At 45.3% G+C, this 16,816-nt stretch overlaps 1 protein-coding gene across 3 annotated transcripts in view; it reads right to left on the bottom strand.

Moving 5' to 3' along the window:
- Window positions 1–1,102: 1,102 nt before the first annotated feature.
- The window catches only part of Wdr91 (WD repeat domain 91), a 29,652-nt gene continuing 13,938 nt past the window's right edge, over window positions 1,103–16,816 (bottom strand). For 2 of the 3 annotated variants that reach the window (XM_076833017.2, XM_076833026.2), the window contains exons 7-15: window positions 13,859–14,017; window positions 12,167–12,357; window positions 11,511–11,661; window positions 9,639–9,733; window positions 9,297–9,465; window positions 6,256–6,364; window positions 5,501–5,613; window positions 3,903–4,100; window positions 1,103–1,624 (exon numbers count right to left, since the gene is read on the bottom strand). In XM_076833017.2, the coding sequence (XP_076689132.1) occupies window positions 1,460–1,624; window positions 3,903–4,100; window positions 5,501–5,613; window positions 6,256–6,364; window positions 9,297–9,465; window positions 9,639–9,733; window positions 11,511–11,661; window positions 12,167–12,357; window positions 13,859–14,017 (1,350 nt within the window). In that variant the 3' untranslated portion in view covers window positions 1,103–1,459. The remainder of the gene's footprint in view (window positions 1,625–3,902; window positions 4,101–5,500; window positions 5,614–6,255; window positions 6,365–9,296; window positions 9,466–9,638; window positions 9,734–11,510; window positions 11,662–12,166; window positions 12,358–13,858; window positions 14,018–16,816) is intronic. The other variant, XM_076833033.2, reaches the window with a different exon arrangement.

The raw sequence follows: 16,816 nt of genomic DNA, 5'->3' as shown, positions 1-16,816 counted from the left end.
GTTGCTGTATTCCTTAAACCATTTCAGCAAGCTGTGGGGAACATATTGAGAGGAGAGAAAGGGTCATAAGGCAGGAACTTTGAGATGAGAAGAAAAACTGGACCATGAACTCTCAGATGAAACTCAAGACCATTTAGACTGTCCCCCAGAATCCTGGGGTGAGATAGATTACTCAGAAGTTTCAGTGCCAATGTGAAGACATGGCAGTGGAGAAGTCTTCACTTTCTTCATTTTAGAGATGGAAATAGGAGAAACTGGGTAACTACTTACCATGAAGTCTCTGGTGTTTTCTTGTAACCAAGCCACATCCATCTCTCTCTCTCTACCTATCCCTCAGTCCCAGCAGAACACAGCCATACCAGCCCTGCTCCGGAACTGAGCGGGAGCCCAAAGAAGCTATAAAATGACTATACTGAGTTGCTGGTGGCAGCAATTACCCGTACATAGGAGACAAGGTCACCCTGAAAAGCATGGAGCCCCCCAGGACCAGGCCCACCGTTCTGTTGGCTCCTGCACTTGCCCAGCCTCAGCTGCCACTGTGGGAGAATCTTCTTCTTCAAGGTGCCCAGCTGGGGAGTAGCAGGCAGGCCTCAGGCGGGAGCATGGTCACCACTAGTCCAGGCTCGGCTCAGACTTAAGTGGTCAGGCCTGAAACCCAGGGGTCCTTCTAGCCATATGGTCAGGGAGCTGGCCCTCTCACCACTTGCCAGCAGAGAGTAAAAGTGGCTGGCACTGTTCAACTTCAAGGGCATCAAGGTGGAAGAATGAGAGAAGCCACCAAATGAAGTGCTAGGAACAGCAGCTTCCAGATAACACTGGGCCACCAGCAGCAGAGGCCTGTGTACCTGCCCTCATCCAGACAGGCTTCTGTAACAAAAGCCACCACCTCTCAGGGAAGACAGAACACTCTGGCCTCAACTTGAGCCCAGGCAAAACAGAAGAGCATGCTGTGGGCCCATGTCCCACTCCCATAAAGCCCAGGTGAACTGATGGCCAGCGAGGCAAGTAAGAAAGACCTGGTGTGGGGAAACAAAGGCAGGGAGCCCACGGCTGACTATCATCAGGGTAAAGTGACACACGCATCCTAGAAAGAGACACCAGCTGACTGCAAGAGCATTCTCTTTTTTTAAAAAAAAGAAGAAAAATAAGCAGAGATATATTTATAAAATACTGTCAATCTCTCCTGGGCCAACACAGCCCCCATCACTGTTTCTCCTTCCTGAGCTTTCCTCCCGCAGTCGGAGGATCCTTTTCAGCCCATGACTTTGTTCTGTGGGAAGAACATGCCACCTGCTCCTTAAGGCTCCTGTTCTAGTCACTGCAGCTGGACAGTCCCAAGCCCCCTGGACAGTCTTTGCCTGAAGATCTGCTGCACTGGCAGGAACCTGGAAGGGGTGTGTCTGTTCTCCCCCAACACTAGGACAATACTGTTTCTGTGGTGTCACTTGAGGCAGGTCCTTCAGAGCTTATGGGCCAGGAGGGTGGTCAGCTTGATCTTGCCATCCATGGAGGCAGTGAGGCAGGTCCCACAGTCCATGGCAGTGCTCCAGTCCACAGTGACCACAGGGGCCCGGTGGCCACCCAGGCTCAAGCAGCTCTCCAGAACCTTCTCATCACCACCCAGCTATAAGAGAACAGGAGAGAGAATGAACCATCAGCAGACATCACTCATAAACACATCCATTTTATCCACTTTTGAAGGCCAAACTGCCTCGAGTCTGGGGCAGCCACCCAAACCCAAGGATGTGGGGAGGGCCACATAGCCACCTGCCAGAAAGTGAACCGGGGAATGCCTCAGTTTCCTGACTACAGTTGGTCCACTTTATGTGGAAAACAAGTCCCTGCAAAGTTCCTTAAAAATGTCACTTTCTCTGTCTCCTTGATCGTGCTGTGGGCCAGTACCTCTGCACCTGCCCGGTGTTGCCTCACAGCATCGTCTGTCATTCGCTGACATCTGCTCGTGCCTCTGCTCATGTGTTTAAGGTGCGCTTCCCATTGCAGGAACACACGCTGTAGGAGGACAGGGTCTAGTTCTTTCCTGCAGTGTGGCCAGCCTACAGCACCCAGAATGGCCCTGGCACAGGAAGCCTTGGATTAACATGTAAACGAGGTCCTCTATCCCACCAGCACCACTATCCAGCAATTAGGCAGATGGGTGAAGGGTCAGCTACTAACAGAACAGGAAACGGAAGTGAGTGAAAAGTACTCTACACCAATAGACAGAACAGGAGGTGTGAAGTGTTTGGCCTTCATGGAGAAACATTTGTAAAAGTGTCAATTAAATTGCTTATAGACTGTAAACTGGGGCAGTTTTACAGTAGATTCTTTAAGCAACCGGAAGCCAGCATCAGTATTTTAAAAATTTCACAGGAAAATCTTTCAACTAATTAATTATAGAGTGATTGTGACTGCAAATCATATAAGTTGATCTGGGGCAAATGAAAAGGCTGTGTGATCAAAAATAAAATACACACACATACACACAGATCTCCACTCAGAGCAAAGTCCAGTCCACTGAAAACCAACCAGAGCAAACCTTTGGAGAACAAAATTAGGCTTGGAAACTAGAAGCTTTTTATCAGTATCTCCATTGAGAAATGCACAACTATGAAAAATTGTGTAGCTAATTTGTAGGGACAGCAAGAAACAGCAGAACAACCATCCTCTGTAGAAAAGAGAAGCCTTGCTGACTGTGCACATGTCAGGTCAGTCTGGAAGCCTCCTGATTTCCCACCCTAGTACCTCCTTTGTTCCACATGTAGCATCCCTTACCTTGCCATGAACTCCTCGCTCACTTCTGCTATGTGGGGCCCAAGGCCCGCCTTCCTCTCTATCCAACTGCTCCTCCTCCTTCCAGGGCCTCCAACTCACTGCCACCTCCTGAGTTTTCCCTGAGGACTCAGTCCCCACCCAGCTTCTTCCTCTTGGAACTGTTCAACATCACATCATCTTCCTTCACCCATGGTGTTTCTTTCTAATTTGAGTGTGACCCAAGAGAACAGAGATCATATTTTATATCTCCCTGGTACACTCCATAGTCCCAAGTCCATGGCCTGCCACATAGCTGCTGTCCTATCTGTGGCAACAAGAACACTGAGAATATTTTACTTCATATGACTTCTTAGGCCTACAGACCAAATGTCAGCGTCAGGTGGTTAAAGAATTAACACTGAGGCTAAGAACTGAATTCACTAGGTACCTGACGAGGCCAAACACAAATCCTCATCACTGGGTCTAATGGATAATACTAGTAAAAAGGAAGGTACTTGTAATTTCATACATTTATACAAAGAAAGCACATGAAACAGAACAGCTCTGATTTAATGTGTAAGCTGAAGAACACATACAACACGAAAAACTTGCATTGTCAACAACTTACTTTCTTGTTTTACATATATATATATATATATAGTGTGTGTGTGTGTGTGTGTGTATGTGTGTGTATATATATACCCCCTCAAATTTGTCTCAAATATGGACTGTGAAGTACTTCACTCATAGCCCTCCCATGGCCTGCCTAGAGTAACTACAGAAAACCACTCAGCTTGTTTTCTGTGGGGGGGGGGGGGGGGCATGCGTTCCTCTCCCTCCCCAACTCTTCTTGCTACTCCTCAGTGTTTTCTATAATAGGTTATTATTCCCAAGGAATGGAGTAAGGAGAAGGCCAGATGCTTGTGAAGGGCAGGACAAGAGGTGCCTTACATTCTGTCCCAATCCCACCTTCTTTACCAGCACTAAGGTCCAGGTCCAGCACCAGTCTAGCCTGCAGCTAGAAGACTTCAGGTGCTGCCTTGTGTCCAGGACTTCTTCCAGGGTGGGACAGAGGGCCATGCTCAGCTTGGCCAGGTCCAGACCGCCAAGAAGCAGCTCCCTTGCCCACCAGGACTCTACCACCCAGTTACCTTGTAGATGACTCCCCCTGTGGCAGAGCACGTCAACATATAATTGCCCTCTGAATCAAAAGCGAAGAGTCGGCCTCTGGGGACTTGAACCTGCTTGTAACCGCTGTAACCAGACAGTACAAAGGGGCCGGTGGCATCCGAGGGGAGGCTGTACTCAGATACTTTCAAGCCACTCTTGTGGATGTTCCATTGGATGAACTGCAGATAAAATGCACAACCAGAGTGCTCTTCAGTGGGGTGCCGACCAGGCCCTATCCTGGATGGAAGCCCAGGGCCTGCCCAGAGCAAAGGCTGTTGGGGCAAACTGCCTCCTTCCACCAACAGTTCTGACAGCTTTAGCAAGCCCTTTTAAGTTACAGAGGCAGAACAGGGGTGGGGGTCCATAGGCCTCCCCAAAGTCCCACCTCTTACCAGCACATTGTTTTAAAGGATGAAAATCTAGAAAAACAACAACCTCATTTCAAATTTTAACTCTTCTCTTTGCTTTGGCCTGAGCCCAGGAGAGGAAAAGGTATAGCAAGTGGCTGTGCATGGATTTCTGGTCTCTCAAGCAGGTCAATGACTACTGTCATTATTATTATTTGAATTAGAACCTGACTAGATTTTTCTGACTTAGGATTAAAAGAACAGAGGACAAATTCCAAATCTATTTTCAGTTTCTCAGCAGTGCAACAATTGGACACTGTATGGTGTAGTTACAAAGCTAGCTTTGTTTATTGTGGTGCATATAATTCCCCAACCCACTTTATGAACAGGCTACTTGACTGTGACAACTTCTTTATTGGGAATCCTACCCAGATACATAGGAAGTTAAGCTTTATCTTAAAAATCCCTTCCTAGAGTTTTCAAATAAAGAACTAAAGCCGGGGCACAGTAGTGCACATCTCTACACCTATTTACTTGGGAAGTTGAAGTGGGAAGATCACTTGAGCCCAGAAGTTTGAGGTCAGCCTTGGCAACACAGCAAGACCCTGTCTCAAAAATAAAAAGAACTGACCTTATAGTTACTGTTTTCAATGACAGCACAGGTTATTAGCATGAAATCCCAAAGGCACAGGAAGGCAGAGCACAGCCAAGTCTCTCTCCCACCTCTGCTCACCCCGGCTCCCTTTCCACCATTGTTGCTGTTCCCACTTCCAATCATGCCCTTCCACAAGGGGAATCTACATGGGGCACTTCCTTATAGTTTTTTTGGGGGAGGGGTGGCTTCTTTTTAACTTCTTTGGACTCTGCTCAGGCCTGCTTGCCTCTGGAAAGCTGTCCCTAGCCCCTCAGCAAGCTCCATGCATCCACGGCTAGTCATAAGGCCACCAATTACCAAGCTCACCAAAACACATCTTGGCTCCAAATATAGATCTGTCCAGGGTGAGATGAGTCACTTTGCCATGAGGAGGACGGCTGTGGTACTCCCTTTTCTACTGCACTCATTAAACCTCACAAAGCCCACAAAGAGCCCGGGAGATAGATTACTATTTATCCCTATTTTACAGATGACAAAACTGAGGCAGAAAGAGGTCATGGCAATAGCAGAAAAGGTTCTGGATCCACTGCCAGCCTGTCATGGTGTCCCAGCACTTGCCGATACTGAGGGCACCTACCTTGCCATCCTCGCCGATGCTATACACAGCATTCTCATCACAGCTGAACTCCACGGAGCAGACCTCCCCGCAGTGGGCCCGCCAGCTCATGGCACACTCGTGCTGCTGCATGTCTGAGGCCATCAAATGCCATTAAGTCTCCGCACCTTGGAAGGCACCCTCCCACAGCAGGGGATCCTCTTGCCTTTACTCAGGGGGCACAGCTGTTCTGAGGGCCATGGGGCTCCCAAACCCCACAGGGTAACCCCTCCACATGAAGCCAGGCTGCCTCTGAGCTGCAGAAGTAGCTTCTTTCACTAGGTTAAAGTGAGGTTCAGGAATCCTAGCGGGAGCAGCATGGGGAGAGGAGGAGCTGGACACAGGCATCCTTCCTATTGAGGCCTCTATAATGTCCCCTAGGGCGCCCAGAGATCCACTAAAGATAAGACTGCCTTGTCCCATCCCAGACCCTGGGGATGTCTCCCTGGGAACAGAGGGGAATGAGCCACCTACAGCTGAACAGGAAAGTGTTACTCTTTGTGTCCTGTATCCTAAAGAGGCAACAATAAGTCAGATCAAACAGCTCAAAACCAAACTACCATTGAGCTGCGCCCCCCATGCCTACTGACATTAACCAAATGCACTGTGCTAAGTGTTTTAAAAACTCTGACCAAGGTTAAGCTTTCTTGATTTGAAATCAGAGTTTTGCAACAGCCTCTATTGCAGCTAGGTCTCACAAAGTGGGGACCAGGATTGCCATGAGCACACTTGCATACCAAACAGCCGGATGACACCGTCAGCTGCTCCTGTGACCAGCAGGTTCCCATTGTGATTGAAGGCTGTACAGTTGACAGCAATGGGTTCTGGGTCCAAAGAGAACTGAAGCTGTTAAAGCCAAACAAAATCACAATTAGTAGACTATTCCAACTCAGATACAAGCACAGGAACCCAATGGATCCTCTGCCAGCTCCTCCCTTCAAAGACCTTTTTCTGGAAAAATTCCTAAGCATTTTCCCAAGTGCTGGGCTGTGACCTCCTATGCTGTACTGTATTGAGAGGCAAAGTCCACTGAGCCCATAAAGATCTGGTTTCCATACATGCTGGCTCACTTATAAAAGGAGTCATCTATATCTTAGTAATATACACATTATTCAAGTACATTCTAGCTAGGTGTAATTGCAAGATCACACTGCCTGCAGGGAAGAACACCTCATCGATTGACTTTCATCACTGGCAGCTCTAAGTAACAGAGGTCCCACCATGCAAAGGTCATGCAGCTTCTCCATTCCCTGAAACATCAAGCCCAACATCTCCCCATGGCAACACTTAGAAATACAGGAGCTAACAAAACTACCTTATAGAACTCAATCAATTAATCTAGTGATTAATGAAGATTATCATTCCAAACAACATGGAACCCAGGAGCCCTATATTACCCTCCTGAGACTAAAACCAGAATGCTATATGGTGTTATTTATACACACATGCACAGTGCTGAGCTGGCAAATAAAGAAATCCTCTGATGCCAGTAATGAGGGGAAAGCCAGACTCCAAAGGATGAGGGAACTCTGAAACTGACCTTCACTGTGGGGCATTAATCAAATATACATGACCCTAGTTCTCATTCTGATTGCCAAGAAGCACTCAGAAGCCCCCAATGTCAAGATCTGTTCAAGGTCAGGTAGGAAGAAATCTCTGTACACAGTAGCTGGGACTCCAAAGAGCTATATTCTCAGTGCAAGAATGAACTAGAAAAAAAACTTACTTTGCAAAACAGGATAAGAAAACTTACCTCTCTGCAAATCATAACCACAAACTTGCCCTGATAGGGATTTATAATCTAAATCCATAAATCCCTAAATAGTCCAAGAAAACCCTAGCAGAGAATTTATTTTTAAATTGTCAGGAGTTGGTAGTGCCCCCAGGAAGTGAATGCACCTCCCCCCAAGTCTCAAAATATTCTCAAGGATAAAGGTCCCAGAAACATAAGCCCACAACAGAAAAAATCACAAGACACAGGAAAATAAGGCAAAAGGGGCAAACACCCATAGAAACAGCAGAGAAGAATGAGATCCACAAAGACTTCAGATATGGGAATTACCAGAGGTACAATGAATACACTCAGGATGTTCAACAAAATAAAAGAAGGAATCAAAATAAAGGGCAAAAATAGGAGACTCTAAGCCTGACAAAGCAGGTTTTAAAAATGAAGTTATGTTTCTAAAAATGAGAAATAGAGAAACTGAAATTAACATCCTAGTAGATTGGTTAATTAAAAGATTAGGCACCACAGACTAGAGAATTAGCAAACTGACAAAGCTGAGAAACTCTCATCATGAATGCAGCAAAGTAAAGCCAAAGAGAAGTGTTAATGCATACCTGACTGGAGTTCCAGAAGGGAAGAGATAAGCAGAGATCTACCTCTAAGACTGAAAAAACAATGACTAAGAATTTTCTAGAGTTAACAAAACACAAATCCTTGGATTCAGAAAACCTAAAAAATCCTAAGCAGGAGCTTAAGGAAAGAAGAAGAAGAAGAAAAAAAAAAACTTCAAATTTAAAAATCCACACTCAGATACCAGGTAAGATATTAAAGGCAGCCCAAGAGAGAAGAGAGCCCACAAATGAAAGCCCATTCCACTGACAACAAGCTTCAGTTTAGGCAAAGGAAGTGAGAAGATAAGACTAAGCCACAGAGTTAGGAGAATCAGTTTTCAACTTACAATATAAAGTTTGAGAAAAAAATGATTATGATTCCATTCATATAAAGTTAGAAAATATACAACACAAAACTATATTGTTTATGAATGTATATTTGTGTAATAGACTAATTTTTTAAATATAAGGAAATAGCAAACCAAAATTCAAGACAGGTTCTCCCTGGAAGAGGAGGAGGTGGAGACTGGAAAAAGGCAAAGAGTAATACTAATGTTCTACTTTTAAATTAGGCACTCATTTTACTGCATTTCTTCTCATTAGATCATCTACCTATTTAATTTAAAAATCTGAAAATCACAAGTGAATATAAGATTAAAAATCGTGCTAACAGGAGGATGGTAAGTTCAAGGTTAGCCTCAACAACTTAGGAAGACCCTGTCTCAAAATAAAAAATAAAAGGACTGGGAGTCTAGTTGTGTGTTACAAACCTCACCTAGCACGTGTAATCCCTGAGTTCAGTCCCTAGCACTACAAAAAAAATAAAGAGAGAGAGAACACATTACTTCTAAGTACTGAAACCACTAATTTTAATAAGAAACACCACATTTTCTAAGCAAGTGAGTTCAACATCGTTTCTCTCTCTAGGGCCCCAGTGACAGTGCAGGTATCTATTAACAGACAGCCAGAGACCTATCCGCCACAGGTCTATTAACAGAGAACCACAGACCTGTGGAGGACAGGTCTCTGGGTCCAGGAAGGCAGGCCAGTGCCCAGGAGCTGGCTGTCAGCTGTCACTTCTTAGGGGCATGCACCTGTCCTCACTGCTGCAAGCTGCTGTTGTAATTCTCACACAGTTCTACCAGGAAGTCAGATGAAATAGAAGTTCTCTCCTAAGGTCACAAGCCCCCCTAGTAGGTTCTGGGTGACTTCTGTGTCTGTGGCACAATTCTGATGACTTTAGTCACTAACAATCCACTCAAACAGAGTAACTTAATTTTCAAAACTTAAAGCTTAGAAATTTTTTCACAAATCAAAAATATGAGGAGACCAAAGCAAAGAGAGGGGAAGAGCCTCACCAGCACCACAGGGGAACAACAGGCAGGGTGCCTCCTCGCGGTGTGCGCACCCATGGGGGACCGGCCCCACAGCAGGTCCGTACCTGCTGCTTCATGCTCTTCGTGTCCCACAGTAGCAGCTTGCCAGGAACCTGGTTCATGCCCTTGCTGCCAATGTCAGGTGCCAAGGAGTCCACCTGGGAAGTGAGACTCGGAGCTGCAGCCGAACAGACGAAAGAGGCCCCATTGGGACTGCACGCGAGAGACAGGATTCTGTAATACACGTGGGTGAGGGTCAGACAATCGCCTGCCCAAGGGGAGGACAAGCCTCAGCTCTGGATCCTGTTCCAGGAGTTGGGACACTGGGCTCAGGAAAGACCTGGCCCTACAGAGAACCTGCAGCGAGCTGAGACCTTGAAAAGTGAGGAGGAAGGGGCCTGGCTCACCTGGGCATATCATCATTAATGTTGATTTCACAGAGATTCTTCTTGGCTTCTGTGTCATAAAGACGCACTGTTCCCACACCACTGCCCAACAAGAGCTGGAATGAGAAGGGGTGGGTGTTGAAGGACAGTATGTGAGTCAGGGAAGACCACCAGAGGGGGCCCATTCCTGTGAGGTGCTGGACTGGGCAGGCTGCAGGGCGAGCCCCTTGTCCTCTTATCCAGGCAGTCAGGGGAAATCTGCCTTCACTGGACCACGCTTCAAAATTAAAAATTAAATTAAGATGACAAAGCCAACCTCAGACAGAAGCAAAACCACAAAAGTTATCTGCTGTGGTTTGAATCTAGCCTGAATGTGTCCTTCAAGGCTCACGTGTTGGGAGCTTGGTCCAGTTGTGGCAGTTGAGGGTGGAGGCACTCTTAAGAGGTGGGGCCTAGGGTAAGGTGATGAGATCATTAGGGCACTGCTCTCAAAAGGGATTAACTCATAAAATGAGCTAGATGTCCCTTTGGAGAATCATTATAAAAGAAAAATTGTGATCCCTGAACCAGCACTGGCTTTCTGCCTTGCCATGTATTTTCTTCCTCTAGCACACACTCCTACCATGATGCCATCTGCCATGTTGTGAGGCAGCTAACCCTGACTAGAGGAAATGCAGGCACCTTTACAAAGGATCCAGCCTTGGGGGAAGGGGTTTGCTATAGCACCAAAAAAAAAAAAAAAAAAAAAAAACAGAATAATGCAGCATCTGTGGAATGGGAAAGATGTGTCTCCTAAGATTCACCTAGAAAAGTTCTGTCTGGTTACATATGACCCCCTGATCTTCTTTTACTCTGGTTGTAATCCCAGCTGTTCCAATCCCTTCTTCTCACTCCCAACCTACATGCCACCTCTCTCTATACTGGTCCTAGTCAGTCATGGGGCCTGGGTGACTTCCATTTGCCTGTTCAGGGGGCAGTTCTGATTCTGGATCTGTAGCAGCCTCCAGAAAAACGTAACAGGCTATCCTTGCCTCCAGGAACTTGTGACTTATTTGGTAAAAATCTCGAAAGCCCCAGAAACAGCCAAAGTCTGAGGCTATCCCAAGGAATACTAGCTAGATTGTGACCTCAGCATTCACTTGGCAAACATTTTAATGGTAAACATTTAAATGGTATTTTAAATGGTAAATATTTTCCTAAAAACACCAATAGAAAGCAAACTATAATTAAAGAGACTTAGGGGCTAAAATGAAGAGTAATTTGTTCCTAGGAGCTCTGAGACCCTAGGCCCATGAGAATAATTCCTTCAGGTGTCAAAAATTACACAAACTCAGCATGGGCCTCTGACCCCTGCATAGTATGATCCCTGAGAAATGGAATGAAAGAAAAAACAATAAATCAATTTTCTCCTTAATTACAAACCCCATCTCATATATATTAATGTACAGAAAGAAAAAGCTACTATTCCTGGGGCCCTTCTGTGCATGACACAATACAGAACACCATCCCCTCACCAGCATAAACTGCTGCCCTGGGGGCCTAGTCAGGAGGGTTCTCAGCAGCAGGAGGGAGCACACTGAGAGTGGAGTTAAAAACAAGGACAGGTGGAAGAGGACAGAAAGCTGGGTCATCTCTTGGGACAGACTGGTATACACAGGAGGAAGCCTTCCACCATCTCCAGGTCCCCTCATTTCAATTCTTAACCCAGTAATTTCTTTGCCATAGCAAACAGAAGCCTGTCAGGCCAGTTGTGGATGTGAGGTCTCTGCTTGCCCAGGGATGGAGAGAAGGGAAGGATCTGGCTTGGCTACCTCAACTCAGTCTTGTCAAGAGCCCTGGGCAATCCTTCAACTTGGACTGCAGAGCAGACGCTGTTAGCCAAGTGTCACTCACCAGCCTGTCCCGTTTGGTGGCCCATTCTAGAGAGAGCAGCGGTGACTTGGAAATGGAAGATGCTTTGGTCTGCATGATGGGGTTGAAGGACCACACTTTGATGACCCCGTCTACATCTAAGCTGGCAACCCTCCTCCCCGAGCAATCCACTCTGAGCAAGAGAGAAAGGGCGATGTTAGCATCCTAGCCTCATTCTCTTCAAGGGCCCCAGAATACATCAGGGCTGTCAAAACAAGAAGCCCCTCTTCACTCTACAACTTACATTCCTTGAGAATATTTCTTTTCTTGAAAAGTCATGTTTTTTTTAACCATATTTAAATTAAAATGTATAAATGGTAAATATTTTCCTAAAAACGCCAATATAAAGCAAATTATAATTGAAGAGACTTGGGGGCTAAAATGAAGAGCAATTTGTTCCTAAAACTCAGAGAAACATTATTAGGAAGGGTGGATAGACTGACTATTGCAATGCGGCTCTAAGAAGATTCCCAGAAGGCAGTGGTCCAGCCCTTCTCTGAGCCTGCAGGAGAACATGGTCCTTCAGGGGCCACCTGCCATCCCACCATCCACCCGACCCTCCTGTCACCACACTTTCACATGCACTGCCTGAAAATCCAGGCTTCACAGAGTTTCCTGGTGGGCCCAGCCCCCCTTACCTGCAGTGCATGATGGAAGAGTGGTGCTCCCCATACTCCTCCTGTCCCAGCACGATGAAGGGCTGCTCCGGGCGGCCTCCTCCCTCAGGGCCTGCTGTAGACACCCGTGTCAGTGGCTCCACTGGTTCCATGTGGAGATCTGGGCAGGGCTCAGCCTCAGGGCCACTGGCTTCCAGTTTCTTCTCTGCACACTGTGGTTAGCAAGTGGGGATTCATCAAATGGGAAGGGGTCTCCCATACTCAGGAGCACAATAGGGGACACAGTGGTCACACAGTACCGAGGAAAGTTCTGAGCTGTGAGGGTAGAGCTCAGCTTGCCCCAGGAAAATGGGGCTTCCATCCCCTAGACAGCCCCTTCCTCAGGACTTTACTCACCTCATACCCTCTGCTGAGGGAGAGGGGCCCTGAGCCCTTCTCTCCCTGTCACAGCTGACAGGACTCAGGACACAGGTCTGACGTGACACAGGCCAGGCCAAGGATAATGAACATTGTTTCATGAGAGCCCACTGTGTGGTAGGCACTACGATGTGTGGTTTTCAGATTTCTATCATTTAACCTCCCTAAAACCATGTTGTTCACTCCATTGACAGCTCTGAAAACTGACTAAGGTCATAGGCTGGCAAAGATAGAAGTAGATCCAGGCCCACTGGCCCGGCCCTCACAGTGCACCCCACACCAACTATCCTCTTCTTTTGGGAAGTGGGTACTGGGCGACTGAGAAAATGAGGCAACTGTAAGGCATGAAGATAGAGAGATCCAAAGACAGTGGGGCTGTGTAGTAGCCTGGTATCTGCCTCCTCATCGTGCCAAGTGTCAGCACTATGATTACTACGTGTTCACTAGACACACCCCAGGCATAAGGGCACTGGCCACTCCCTGGGGGTCCTAATATCTTCCATGTGCCCCACAGGATGGCAGGAAGAATTCAATAACCAAAGAATGTCAAAAAGATCTCAGACCTTATGGAGCTGTGCCTGTGGCCTTTATCCTCAAGAACAGAACAATTTGAGAGCTGAGCCTTCAAGGTCTACTGCTACCAAACTAAAACCTCTACTGTGCTGCTCACTGGCAAAAAAAAAAAAAATGCCTCTAAAATGGTCAAGAAAGTCCAAATAGGAGATGCATGCTCATGGATCAGCAAATCCCTTTGACTTTTGCTTTAAGTCTGGAGTATTTGGTAGAAACAGAAGCAGCCAGGAAGAGTAGATCCTGACCCACATCCCCAGAGGTGGGAGCCCCCAAGTCTAGAGGGCTCTGCATGGAAAGGGTCAGAGTCACAGCATCTTACCACATGACTCTCAGCACAACAACCTGGCAGCTGGGCCTCAGGTAGAGCAGGGGAAACAGATCCTGCCAGCAAGCAAGTCAGGGCAACTCAGGGTTAAATGAAGGGGACCAAACCTCAGGGATGGTGACATGCGGACCTGCACAGTTAATCTAAGGGAAGGACTAGTAGGCCAGGGTGCCCAGCCAACCACATGCAGAACTCATCTTAAGGAGCAATTCCAGAGCTTGCATTTTCTGGTCCTCTGAAATACTATAAGGATAAAGCCAGGCAAAATACAAACCCAGACAACCAAAGTGCAAGCAATTATAACAGCTGGGCAGAACCATGCCTCACACTGCAGAACTCAGAAGAGAGGTAAGGAACCCCCTCCACAGCCACCGTGTGGGCATCAGGATGCCCCATACCTGGGAGGAGGTGGTAGAGAAAAGCTCCTTCCTCTCCTTGCCATGGTCCTGCAGGCGCCGCTGCCGCTGCTGTACCCAGCTGGACTCTCCCGAGGCTGGCCCGCCCAGGAGGCTCTTCCCATCCTTGGACCCTGGCACCAGGTCCTTTCCCTTGGAGGCCTAGAGGATGAGAAGCTAGCTTTGAAAGGTCTCTTTTTGGCAGCCCAGGCAGTGACAACCAGGAGGGAAGCAAGAATAGGGAACAGCCTCTCTGCCCACCAGCTCTGGGGAAAGGCCCTCCCTGGCAAGCTGGGACAGGTAGTTAGAGTGGCACTGGCTAGGCCAGGGGGGCCTGCAGCCTGGGACTCCTCCTTTCCCTCTTCACTCCCTGTTAAGGGTGGGACCCACAGGTGCCGAGCCCCATTACCCAAGTCCTGTAATTCCTCCCCATATTTACTGATGCTGAGGGCAGAGTGTTGACTGAGGAATTCTAAAACATGTCTCCAAAAGCTCTATCATGTTGACAGAATCCAAAAGATGGTTATCGGAACTCCATAGCTAGCTGCATATAGTACTAAGAAGGAAGATCTGTTTCCTGAGTTGATGGCAGTTTCCAGAAGAGTTGGTTGGCAAGTGAGGACATTGCAAAAGTCAGGGAAAATTATAAAGCATGTTTGACAGACCTGTCAACCTGACCAAGAGATCTTTAAGCTGGATTTTTGAGAAAAGGAAAAAGAACCCATAAAATGAGTTAACTAGATTCTGTGAAGGGTATTATGAGAGCAAAAGGAATCACAGAGTGGAGGTTCAGTGGGAAACTAAGCCTCATGAACTAAACTAGGTAACTTGCTAAAACTTAGTCTCAGGGACCTAGATGTTCACTGTACTAAAAGGCAGCCATCCTCAACTCTAATGGATCTCAGAATCACCTGGGAAGCCTGTGGTGTGCTGACTTTTTTGCAAACCTCACTGAAATAAACAATCTTTTTTCGTTTGTTTGTTTGTTGAGCATCTTTATAGGTTTATTGGTCCATTATTTTAAGTTAATTGAGGTAAAGAAACTGTTTTAAGTTTATAAGCTAATAGTTTATCTAGCAATACAAATTCTTTGTTTACCTCAAAACATAAAATACTAATCCTATGGTAAACAACAGGTTTTTTAATACACAGATACATGAAAAAGAAAAGCATGCAAAAATTTCATGCCAACATCAAATATTAAACAAAATTTTGTTTCCCATTTTATAATCTCTGAGTTCCATGACAAAGAAAAAAAGGTGTCATGCTTTTCAACATTTGGTAGCTTAATGAACTAGACTTGCAGTCTGTAAATAAAGCACTCTGTTATCAATACACATTCTCTCAAGGACTTTTTATTTTCACACTTTTGCTTTGGCTTAATGGCAGCAGGGAGAGAAGAAGATATTTACACAAAGGACTTTATCAATACCTCAGAAGGATTTTACATTTTCTCTTACAATTTTAAACAAAAAGAATGATTTCTAAAATTAAGAAAACACAGTCTATAATTTAGAAATGTCCTAGTAAAATTTTAATATTTTCTTTAACAGTTAAAATACAAGTTAGAAAACTGGCAGCTAATTTCATGGGAGAATATCAGACATAGGTCACCTCGATGCATTTCCAACTCACAGAGATGATGGGAACAGGCACATACAAGTGAAACAAACCAGGGATCATGGGGACTGGGGTCCCCTGGGGTGTCCAGATGGATTCTTAAAGAAATGCTGGCTTGTTCCCCAATGAAGGTCCAGCTGACAGAGCCACTGCTTTACCATATGGATTCACATTCTGGCCTGCAATCTATTTCCTCCCCTCCCCATGAAATGAACAATTTCTAAGGAAAACTCAGTTTACCAGTAGTCATGAAAAACTTCAACAGATCATCTTCCATAAGGAAAAAAATGAAAAAGTTGTAAAACTTATCAAAAACTATTATACCAAAAAAGTACCAGGCCCAACTGGTTTCTCACGTGAATTCTATCAAACTCACAGGAACCATATAGTCCCAATACTACAAAAATAATTTCAGTGTACAGAGAAAGAAAAACCTCAAATTCAAATTCTTTTTTATGAAGTAAGTATAATATTTTTATGTACGTGATAAAGATAGCAAATAAGAAATCATAGATATCAATATGAGTACTAATGCAAAACTTCTATATAAAACATTACCAAATAGTCTAGGATGTGTATGTGTGTGTATATGTGTGTTACCCCTTGTTTCCTTCATCCTTAAGTCAGCACCATACTTAACGACAAACATGTGAAGGAGTCCTGCTAGGGAACAAGGCAGGATGACCCATCTCCACTTCTGTTAAACTCTTTACTGGTAGTATTAACACAATTGTGTAAGAGAAGCAACAAAAAGACTGAAGAATTGGAAAAGTAGAAAAACTTTCTCTTTCTTGAAGATGGCAGGCCAGTATACCTGAAAAAATTATTGAAAATAAATGCTAAAACTAACTCAAAAGAACAAGATAGCAAAATGTAAAAACAAAATGCAGAATTAGTAGCCTTCATATACACAAATGATAACTAGGAAGAGAATATAATGTAACAGAATCCTAGTTAATATAGCAACAACAAATATAAAATATCTAAGGATAAACTTGACAAAAGTATATGAAAGCTACATAAAGAAAATTGTAAAACATCCCTAAAAAACATGAAAGTAGTCTGGAATAAAGGAAAGCCATCCCTTCTTGCACAGGATATCTCAAATCATCAAATTGCCAAATCCCTCTAATTCATAAATTTCAAAGAACAGCTAGAAAAACATCAAAAACAAAGAGCACTGAGAGGAAGCTAGACCTTTCAGGTACTTTAACATATAGCAAAGCCTCTAGAATTAAAACAGCATGGTAGTGGAACATGAATGGATAGAAAAATCAACAGAGCAGGAACCCAGACACATCCAATTATACATGGTATTTTACTGTACAGTGGATTTTCAAA

Source organism: Callospermophilus lateralis, chromosome 1 (assembly GCF_048772815.1).
Source record: "Callospermophilus lateralis isolate mCalLat2 chromosome 1, mCalLat2.hap1, whole genome shotgun sequence".
NCBI lineage: Eukaryota > Metazoa > Chordata > Mammalia > Rodentia > Sciuridae > Callospermophilus > Callospermophilus lateralis.
This window is presented reverse-complemented; position numbering and strand designations above follow the sequence as displayed.